The sequence below is a fragment of the Perognathus longimembris genome, unplaced genomic scaffold, assembly GCF_023159225.1.
Source record: "Perognathus longimembris pacificus isolate PPM17 unplaced genomic scaffold, ASM2315922v1 HiC_scaffold_4641, whole genome shotgun sequence".
NCBI classification, from domain to species: Eukaryota; Metazoa; Chordata; class Mammalia; order Rodentia; family Heteromyidae; genus Perognathus; species Perognathus longimembris.
Genome location: NW_025959981.1, coordinates 1 through 11,252, shown reverse-complemented (window position 1 = coordinate 11,252; position 11,252 = coordinate 1). Strand labels below are relative to the sequence as shown.

At 45.8% G+C, this 11,252-nt stretch overlaps 1 protein-coding gene across 1 annotated transcript; it reads left to right on the top strand.

Annotated features, from left to right (window-relative positions):
* Positions 1-265: 265 nt before the first annotated feature.
* LOC125344923 (bcl-2-like protein 13) lies at positions 266-11,247 on the top strand (the record flags this gene model as incomplete). The annotated part of the gene is made up of 4 exons (XM_048337212.1): positions 266-408; positions 5,108-5,265; positions 8,958-9,065; positions 11,168-11,247. Coding segments are annotated over exons 2-4 (297 nt in total), but the record flags the coding sequence as incomplete, so codon positions are not given.
* Between the last annotated feature and the right edge of the window lie 5 nt (positions 11,248-11,252).

The following is an 11,252-nucleotide window of genomic DNA, read 5'->3' as shown; positions in this document are numbered from 1 at the left end:
GGGCCCCCCACCCCTGTGCTTCGCGGGAACGCGGCGCCCACGGGCGAGCGGCTCCGGCCCGAGGCCGCGGGGTCCGGCACCCAAACCGCATTCCCGGCGCGGCTCCACCCGTGCGCCCGGGGGCTCGCGAAACCCGCCCGCCGCGGCCGCGGTTCTTTCCTCCGCCCCGGGCCGGCCTTCCCGCGGCGGAAGTGGCTGGGGGAACGGCACTTCCGGCTCGGCGCAGGAACGCCTCCCGGCCGGTCGGGTGGGTCCTCCCGCCCCGCCCCCGCGCCGGCGGTGACGGAAGCGCGTCGGGGTGACCTCACGCCTCAGTATGGCGGCGGCGGTAGATTAGAGCCTCGGGCTGAGGCAGCGGCCGCCGCGGTGGACCCTGTGCGACGTGACCGCCTCCGCCGCCGCCGCCCGGTGGGTCTCTTCGGGGCCTGGGGTCGGGCGTGGGACTGTGGCTGCCCGTGGGCAGCGGGGCCCGCGGCCGGGCGAGTGGAGCGGGGCCCGGCGAGGGCAGCGGGGGCCCGGGGTCGGTCACGGGGCCGGGGCCGGGCGAGGGCGGCGGGGGCCCGGCGAGGGCAGCGGAGCTCCAGGCAGACCGAGCTGGGTGAGGAAGGTGCCCGGAGACTGCGGAGCCACCAGCTCCCGCCGGCGGTCCCGACCTCGCGTGAGTGCGTGCAGCCGTGTGTGCTGGGCCCGCGTGGGCCCGCGTGTTCCGACGCGCCTCCCCCCGGCTCGCGCGGCCCGGGCCGCGGCCGTCCGCGTCGCCGCCCCCCGGGCCCTCGGCGCGAGCGGCTTCCCCGCGGGTCTCGGGGCTGCGCCGGGAGGCGGGCTCGGCGGTCGGGACGGCCCGCGTCCGTTCGCCCTCCGGGACCGAGCTCCGGCGGCTGCAAGTTTCTCGGCCCTAATTCTTGCCGCCGCCTCCCTTCTCCCCACCCGACTCCTCACCGTCCGCCCCGTGAGCGTGAGCGCCTCCTTTCCTCGGGATTTTACCCCTCCACCGCCCCGGGGAGAGGCCCCGCTCCACGGCCCCAGCCCCACCGTGGAGGCAGCGGGGTACGAGGGCGGGAAATCGGCCCTGCCCAGCCAAGCTTCCAGCACAGGTGTGTGTGTACCCACCGTCCCGGTCCTGGGGTTCCGAACCCCGGCTGACAGCCCCCTCCACCCGGTTTTTTTTTTGTTCCTCCCCCACAAAACAACACGGAATCTTGTTGCGAAATTGTCGCCAGGCTTTCCCCCAGAGGTTTGGTACGACCAGAATGTTGCTCTCTGCCCTGACTTGCCCGGTGACCTTGATGAGTTGCCACACCCTTCAGATGCCGGGTGCTCTCCCTTCTCAGCACCCTAGGACCTGACAGGAAACTGCTCGTACTTCTCGTACACAGCTGAAATAAATGTACTCTGCATGCTCGTACCTGCAAATCGAAAATATTTAGACCGTCAGGAAATAGTTGGCGTTTGGAAATGGCTAAGAATCTTAAAAAGCCTTTGGCTCAGAGTGAGCCAGTACTCTTTTTTTTTCTTTTTTCTTTTCAAGTGGTTTAATATTTTTATGTTGAAGTGTGTACCTCAGTAGTTGAATGAATTCAGCTAAAAGACTTGAGTAAGATTGAGGCCAGCCAGTATGTAAAAGAAAAAAGAGCTACTAACACATAATTTAATAAATTAATTAAATAATTAAATATCAGGCACTGCTAAGCTTTTACAACTAATGATTTGCAGCAGGAGGTCTTTTCAAAAGTTTTTTAAAAGTAGTAGTAGGGCTGGGAATGTGGCTTAATGGTAGAGTGCTTGCCTAGCATGCAGAAGCCCCGAGTTTGATTCCTCAGCAACACATAAACAGAAAAAGCTGGAAGTGGCACTGTGGCTCAAGTGGTAGAGTGCTAACCCTGAGCAAAAAAAAGTCAGGGACAGTGATCAGGCCCTGAGTCCAGGCCCCAGGACTGCCCCCCCCAAAAAAAAAATATTAGGGTTTGAACTTGATTTGCTAGGTAGGTACTCTACCACTTGAGCCATATCCCCTGGCCTTTTTTTTTTTTTTCTTTAGGTATATTTTCAAATAGGTTCTTGTGTTTGGGCCCTGGATTATGTAGCCAAGATTGCAGCTGGCTTCTTACTCCATGGAGTTGTGCCTCCAGCCAGCGTCATCATTGTGCAACACCTGGGCTTGAACTCAAGGCCTCTCTCTCTGGCTCAGCTTGCTTGCTCATGGCTGGCCTTCTATTACTCTATTACTTCTATTACCTCTCACCTGGCTTTTGCTGCTAATTGGAGATGAAATCTTTTGGACTTATCTTCTCAGGCTGGCTTTGAGGCTCAGTCTTCCAGGTCTGAGCCTCCCGAATAACGAGGAATACAGAGCCACCTCCCCCACCTTGTCTCCAGCCTACCTTTCTTCTCTCATACTACCTCCAGGACAGTTTTCCTTAAACCTGTTAATACTCTCCTTTTTAAAAAATCCTTTCGGTAGTTTCTTGTGGTGTTTTTAACTTGTGTTGCATTATGATCTAGCTAGTATAGCTAATGAAAGAAACAAAGTAAATTTTCTCTCCAGAAAAAAAATTCATGAACAGAATGTGCTTAGATTTTTAGGGTTTTCTTAGATCAAAGTTCATGGACATTGTTAAAATATTTTATTTTAGGTCTTTTGGGACAAAAAGGAAGGTAGTGTTTCTTCCCATACAGCTGTTGTTTATGCTTGCCTACTAATCCTCTTAAACCACCTCTTCTGTCCATAAAAAATTCCCTGGCTTTCATTTTATTCTATGCTTTAGCAGAAAGTTTCTGTTTTCTTATTCTGTTGTGGTTTTTTGTTGTTGTTTCTGGTAGTTCTGGGTTTTGACACCTGAGGGTTGACTAAGTAAAAACTTGAGGTGCTATCTGAAAAATAAGAGAAAAGGGTTAGGGGATTACTAACAAGCCCCAGAACTTGATTTCAAACCATAGCACTGCCCAGTTTTATCCCAGTCCTAGTCATGGTCTATCAGATACCATAAACTTTTTCTTTTTGCCTGGGGCTTGAACTCAGGGCCTAGGCACTGTCTTTGAGCTTCTTTTGCTCAAGCTTGTTACTCTACCACTTGAGCCACAGGACCATTTCTGGCTTTTTCTGTTCATGTGGTATTGAGGAATCAACCCAGGGCTTCATGCGTGCTAGGCAAGCTCCCTTGGATTCTTTTTTAATCTTTTTTTTTTCTTGAAGATCAAACCCAGGGACTTGCCCATGCTGAGCATGCATTCTACTGCAAACCCAGAGCAAATGGTGAAGTTTTTAAGGACAGCCTGCAGCCTGACAAAGTACACATATCACCTCTGTTTCTTTGTTTCAGACTCATATAGCACATTAAGCTGAAAAAAAATTGGAACATGTAGTTTTTAGGTATGTGGTCCTGGGCCTAGCTAACCATGTAAGGGCTGTGTTACTAAAAGAGAAGAGAGGCTGGGTGTGATGGCACAAGTCTGTCATCCCAGCACTTGGGATGTGCAGGAAGCTCTCAAGTTCAGCCACTTTGAGTACAGAACAAAACAAAAGATAGACTTGCATCCGCATCCTGTTCTCTCTCTTTGCCACTGGTTTCAAAATCCAGTTAAGAAACTGCTCTCCTCTGGGGCTGGGGATATGGCCTAGTGGCAAGAGTGCTTGCCTCATATACATGAGGCCCTGGGTTCAATTCCCCAGCACCATATATACAGAAAACGGCCAGAAGTGGCGCTGTGGCTCAAGTGGCAGAGTGCTAGCCTTGAGCAAAAGGAAGCCAGGGACAGTGCTCAGGCCCCGAGTCCAAGCCCCAGGACTGGCCCCCCCCCCAAAAAAAAAAAAAAAAAAGAAACTGCTCTCCTCTCCCTAAGAAGATTCATAACTAGAACAGGAGTTCCTCTTTGGGCCTGCGGTGGCCATAATTCGAAGCAGGAAACATGAATCTACTAGTCCACCACCATGTTCCTCCTGTTTGAGGTCCTGCTCCTACTTTCTTTTTAAGCAGTATGTTCCTAGAGTGTTTCTTATAGTTTGAAACTTAATCCTTCAATCTAGAGTTAGGTCTGCTTTACTCTGTTGACAGTAAGCTCATAGAGAGCAAGGTGAAGAGTCCTGAAATGATTATTGACTTGAATAACTATGTGGCGTTCCATTTTCATTCTTATGAGGGAAGCATGCAGGAGATGGATAGTCTTGAACTCAATAAATTTCAGATACTATGACATTTTAGTAGAGGAAATTGCTGGGAAGGTTTTAGAGGGTGGCAGTGGAAAGGAATGGCGCTGGTGGTTTGGGGATTTTTCCATTCTGGTCTACGTAATTGGCCATTTTTTTTTTGGTTGTAGCAAGTGTGTCCCAAACATTTTGTTGCTGTGAAGGATAACTTTCGACTCACAAACTTGCTTCTTCACTGGTCTTAGCGGTCACCACCCATCCATGCTAGCTAGAAGTGAGGCCATATGCTTTCCTCCCAACTCCCCACATCCAGTCTCAGCCTCCACATCTTTTCCTCATTACCTAGGTAGTTCAGGCACTCTCAGCTTCACAGCTTTTCTCACTTCACCTTATTTCATATTAGATTCATCTCACTGAAACAGCTGTGACCATATGGCCTGTGTACATACCGTGTCACCCTGTGAGATTGTAGGGACGTCTTTGTGTTCTGCCTAGTATTTACCAATAACTGTATGTGCGTGCATGCTGGTCCTCGGCCTTGAACTCAGAGCCTTGCACTCTTGTGTCTGGTGTTCCACCACTGAATCATGCCTCTCACCCCCACCTTTTCTGGTTAGTTGGAGATGAGTCTGCCAAACTTCTCGGTCCTGGCTGGCTTTGTACTGAGAGCCTCCAGTTCTTATCTCAGCCTCCAGATTTTCTTGGCTGAGGGGTGTTGTTAGTGTATTGGTCATAGGGGTGAAAATAGAGAAACGAGGGAGAGGAAGAAAGAGAAATTTGCTTTTGGTCTAAAAACCGAGTAAATTGATACTTATATGTAAATTAAGTTACACTTTAAAAATGATTAGAAAGAGAAGCCTAAAATTATTTAATTTGGTAATTAGTTGAATTATTGGAATCAATGGAGGGAAAATGTACTGCCATCTAATAACCTTGAAAATGAAAAACCTTTTATGTTCTTAGGTTTTAGACATCTGTGATAGACCTCTTAGGAGCTCTGCTGACCGATTCAATGGCGTCCTCTGCTTCTGTGCCTCTGGGGTTTCACTACGAGACGAAGTATGTTGTGCTCAGCTACTTGGGGCTCCTTCCTCAGGAGCATCACAGCCCCTCACCCCGAGGTATGGCCTTTGACTTGGAGAGGTTACGTCAGGTCATTGTGAGGACCTGACCTGTAGGAATATTTGTATCTAAGTAGTTTAAATGTATAGGACCAAAGCCAAGCAATAATTGTAAGTTTTTTTGTAGAGAGCAGCCCCCACCATCCCTTTCTGCTTTTCCTGTCCACTTCCAGAAGCAACTACTTTTAATGTTTATGGGAGCTTGATATTTGAAATGATTACCATTAATATAGGTAAAAGTGCTATATACATGAAAATAAGTACAAAATCCACACTTCAATTTCATACTTATATGACGTGATCTATGATGACATAGGATAGCGTAATTGTGCGTGTGTGTGTGGACGCACAAGGGCACATGTGCGTGTATGTGTGTGTGTGTGTGTATTTGTGCCAGTCTTCAGCTTGAACTCAGGGCCTTGGTACTGTCCCTGAGCTTTTTTACTCAAAGCTTGCACTCTACCACTTGAACCACAACTCCACTTCTGGCTTTTAGGTGAGGAGATAAGAATCTCATGGACTTTGTTTCCCCAAACTATGATCCTCAGATCTTAGTCGCCTGAGTAACTAGATAACAGGTATAAACCAACACCTGGTTTTTTCGGCTTTTTTTTTTTTTTTGGTTGGTCCTGGGGCTTGAACTCAGTACCTCATGCACTCTTGCTCAGCTTTTTTGCTCATGACTGTCACTGTACCACTTGAGCTACACCTCTACTTCTGGCTCTTTTTCTATAAGAGTCTCTGTGATCTGCTGCCTGGGCTGGCTTCCAACCTCAGTCCTCAGATCTCATCTTCCTGAGTAGCTGGGATGACAGGTGTGAGCTACCACCCGCTGTTGCCCAGCTGCAGTGTGTTTTTATTCCTGAGTCTCATTGCATTGATCTCCATGTCTGTCCCTGTCTGTGCCAAGCTGCTTTTGTTACTTTGACTCTGCAATATAATTTGAGTTCTGATATTGTGTTATCTCTAGCATGGTTCTCTTCACCCAGATTTCGCTATTCGGTGTCTCTCATGCTTCCCTGTGGATTTTTAAAATTGATTTGTCTCTTTCTGTGAAGAGTAACATTGGGACTCGAATGGATAGTGTACTGAGTTGGCAGTATGGCCATTTTCATGTTACTTTTCCTTGCCCATGACTTGGGTGCATTGAACCAGCTTTGCATACTGGGGATAAGTTTTGGGATGCTTTATTTCTCACATATTGTGGGATTAGCTGTTGGTGAGCATCTTTGTGCTCAGGGCTAGTACTCTGCCACTTGAACCACAGTGCCACTTCTGGCCTTTTCTGAGTAGTTTATCAGAGATAAGAGTCTCTCGACTTTCCTGCCAGGGCTGGCTTTGAATCGACATCCTCAGATCTCAGCCTCCTGAGTAAGTTAGGATTACAGGCATGAGCCAACAGTGTCTAGCACAGTTTTGTTGTTTTTTTTAAAAGCCTTTTTTCTTTTGTGCTGGAGCTGTGGCTTGAACTCAGAGCTTCTCACTCTCAGCTTGCTTCTTCATAGCTGACAGTATCTTTTGAACCATATTCCTAGTCCATCATTTTAGTAGTTAATTGGAGATGGAATCCCTAGGACGGTGTTTTTTTTTTTTTTTTTTTTTTTTTTTTGCCAGTCCTGGGGCTTGGACTCAGGGTCTGAGCACTGTCCCTGGCTTCTTTTTGCTCAAGGCTAGCACTCTGCCACTTGAACCGCAGCTCCACTTCTGGCCATTTTCTGTATATATGGTTCTGGGGAATTGAACCCAGGGCCTCATGTGTACGAGGCAAGCACTCTTGCCACTAGGCCATATCCCCAGCCCCCTAGGACTGTTCTGTTCTGACTTTGAACCCCAGTTCTTCATCTCATCTCCCTGATTGCTAGGATTACAAGAGTGAGCCACTGGTGCTTGGGTGTTTTTTTTTCTGTGTTGCTAAAGATTGAATCCAGGGCACTCATATGCTGGGGAGATACTCTTAACACTGAGATGTATCTCCAGGCCTATGCTTTTCACCCTGAATGTTTGGTAGAACTTACGGGCTCAGATACTTGATGTTTAGGAGGCTATGAATAAGCAATTCCATTTCTTCAGTAACGCAAGCCCAATCAGATTGTCTGTTTCATGTATGTGCTTTTAGATAGCGTCCTTTAGAGAAATGGATGTGTGTGGAGCTAGAATTCGCATGTCACTGGATTAGTCTCATGTCCGTTGGGCTTGGGGCTTCCCCGTTTTCTTTTCTGGCGTTAGTAATTTGTGACTGTGTCTTTGTCATTCCTTCTTTTTCTTATTCTTAGGCATTTATTCTAGGTAATTTTAATGTGTCCTAGTTTGCAACTCATAGATTTACAAAGTTTTTGCTGTGAGAGCTCTAGCCCATTGAACTGGCCAAAATTGGTTGAACTGCAATTCACTTTGAAATCTCAACCAATTTCAGGTCTGGAATATGCTGGTTAACTCATTTCACTCTTCATTTGAAACAGGTGGGTAGGATTTAGTGTGCTAAAGTCTGTTTATCTTTGAAATATTTTCCCCTGGGTTTATAGTGCAGAATTTATGCTGCATTAGCCCTGCTCTGTAGCTCTGTGCTTTATAAAGTCTGCATGGAGAGTGCTAAGTGAAAATCAGCGAATCTGTCTCTGTCATTGGTTAACTAGATAAATAGCCCTTTGTGCCCTAATAGTGGTCTTTTTTCTGGTTTCCACATGGTTTGTTATCAAGTATGACAACTTGTCTCGTTTAATCAGCATCACATTAGTCTCATGAGAATAGCTGTTCATCAGGTGGGTGAGGCATATGGTGGCTAAGATACTATCATTTTCTTTGTGGGAAGGTGGTGATATTGGTGTTAATGTTGGTGTCTGTGGATACATCTATATTTTGGTTATGCAGGTCAATGGTGGCTTGAATTTTGGGCTTGGGTGCTGTCTCTGAGATTTTTCACTCAAAGCTAGTGCCACAGCTCTACTTTTTGGTTTTCTGGTGGTTAATTGGAGATGAGAGTCTCACAGACTTTCCTGCCTAGGTTGGCTTTGAACCACAATCCTCAGATCTCAGTCTCCTAAGTACACAGGATTACAGGTGTAAGCCACCAGTGCCTGGCTCATCTTCCTTTCCTTTTCCTTTCCCTTTCCCTTTTCCTTTTCCTTTCCTTTCCTTTTCCTCCTCCCCCTCCCCCCTCCCCCTCCCCTTCCCTTTTCCTTCTTTGCCTTTTCTAACTTAAAGCTTTATAATATTAAAGGCCTGAGAGGTTTGGTTTTAAAAAAGTTATTAGTAGCAAATATAGCATTCGGCTTTAAAATTTTGTCTGCTGATGTGATTCTGGAGAAAGATAAAAGAAATAGGCTCAAGTGTGGCTCAATCAAAACAAGTTAACACTGTGTTGGAACCTAGATTGTCCATATGCCCTTTTCTGGTGCTCTAAAGTGTGGATAACATCTAGATTTTAATTTTTTGTAAGTACTGGGTCTTGAACTCGACCTTGGCATTGTCCCTGAGCTTTTGTGCTCAAGGAGGGTGCTCTACCACTTGAGTTCACATCTTCACTTCTGGCTGTTTGTTGGTTCATTGGAAATAAGAGGCTCACAGACTTTTCTACCTGGATTGGCTCTGAACCACCATTCTCAGATCTCAGTCTCCTAAGTAGCTAGGATTATAGGCGTGAACTACCAGCTTCCCTCACTTAATAGTAACCTTTTTTTTTTTGGTTGTTTCAGGGGTTCGACTGGATGTAGCTTCACAATCTCTGGATCCTGAAGTTTTATTAAAAGTTAAATCTGAAATTGAAGAAGAGCTAAAAGCCCTGGATAAAGAAATTTCCGAAGGTATGTGGATTCCACACCTAGTTAACATGGTCTACTGTTTTGTTTTATTTTCATAGAAGGGTATTCTCAATATCACCATTGCATAACTTTTCTGAGAGGAAATTACTAGGGTTAAACTAGAAGGGAGACTTTTCAAAGTTTCCTTACTGTATTGTAAAACTTTTCCAGCTATAAGCAAGAGGTTATGATGTAGCCTCTTTTGGTTCTGAGTAATGGATTAAATGATCCTGTGAAGGTCTTGTCCATTCACGATGATTTGATTTATATTTGGTACCTTTATGACTTAATAGGAGTCTTTTTTTTGGGGGGGGGGTATGTTGTGGGGTTTGAACTGAGGGCCTGGGTGCTCCCTGAGCCTCTTTGTACTCAAGGCTACTAGCAGCTCTACCACTTGAGAGCCACAGCACCACTTTTGATTTTTGAGTGGTTAATTGGAGATAAGATTCTCATGGACTTTCCTTCCTGGGCTGGCTTTGAACTGTGATCCTCAGATCTCAGCCTCCTGAGCAGCTAGGATTACAGGCATGAGCCCCTGGCACTTGGCTTAATAGGAGTCCTAAAAGGAAAGAGAAGCTTGTCTCATTTTTGCCTGTATATATGTTGTAGAAAAGTTAGATATATATGTCATATCTCATATTTTGTACTTAACATTACAAGTTTTGGAAAACAGTCTACTAACTATGAAATTTTGTTCATTAGGCTGGGCATTTGTGGCTCATGCCTATCTGAGGATTGCAGTTTGAAGCCAGCCCAGGCAGGAAAGTCCATGAGATTCTTATCTTCAGTAAGCTACCCGAAAACCAGAAGAAAAGGGGTGGCTCAAAAGTGGTAGAGCACTAGCCTTGAGCAGAAGAGCTCAGGGATAGCTATGCCCAGGGTCAGAATTAAAAAAAGAAAAAAATGAAAAGAAAGAGAATTAACAAAAGGCTTAAATAATATGTTCACTTATACCCCTTATTATCCAGGGTTTGTTTGTTTTGTGGTTGTTGTTTATTATTTTGTTTTCCTTGCTCACTGCCTGGACTGCTACCAGTCTTCTATCCTTTCTCTCTGCCTCTTGAGTAGCTGGAACTGCAGAAATGTACCACCATGCCTGGTGTAATGCAGCAAATATTTTAGGAAGACCATTGGTAACTCTTAGGAGTGGGCTTTTCCTACTTGGACTCTTGTGATCTGCACCCAGTTTGTACCCTTAAACATCAGTCTTCCTGCCGGCTCTTCCAGCACTCAGGGAATAGACGGGACTCTACAACTAGGAGTTAGGAAGTGGGTGATAAGCTGGTAATTTGAATTGAGGAGAGAGAAGCATGCCTGTTTTTTTTTTTTTTTTTCACAATTATTATTATTTTTATTGCCTTCCCCTTTTCCTACTTTCTAACAAAATTTAAGCAGATTTCCTTGTCAGTTTTTATAGTTGTAAGTAATATATTTTGATTGTATCCATTCTCTTTCAAATGTACTTAATAAAATTTTTCATCCTATTCTTTTCCCCTTTGTTCTTCTTTATCTCTTAAGTAGTTTCTAACTTATAATCTGTATGTTCACCCATATAGATATACTCACATAAATGGGTATATGCATGGGTATGCATACACATACATACATGTCTGTGAATATATGTCTTCGAAGTCCAGCTTCCACCTATGAGTGAAAACAAATTTGTGTGCTTGTGTAGGAATACAGATGTGTGTTGTCACCAGGCTCAGCTTGTAACAGAACTGTGTGTTTTTTTTTGCCAGTCCTGGGGGCTTGAACTCAAGGCCTGAGCACTGTCCCTGGCTTCCATTTGCTCAAGACTTGAGCCACAGTGCCACTTCCGGCTTTTTCTGTGTATGTGATGCTGAGGAATCGAACCCAGGGCTTCATGCATGCTAGGCAAGCACTCTACTGCTAAGCCACATTCCTAGCCCAAACACTTCCTCTTTTTTTCTTTTTTTTTGGTTATAGTATTAGGGCTTAAACTTAGGGCCTGAGCACTGTCCCTTAGCTTTTTCCTCTCAAAACTAGTGCTCTACCACTAGAGCCACAGCTCTACTTCCTCTAGCACAACTTTTGATACTGTGTGTTAAATTAGGTTTTCCTTTTACCCTGTTTGTCTTTAGCTTTCACTAGCACTGGCTTTGACCGTCATACTTCTCCAGTGTTCAGCCCTGCTAACCCAGAGAGCTCCATAGAAGACTGCTTGGC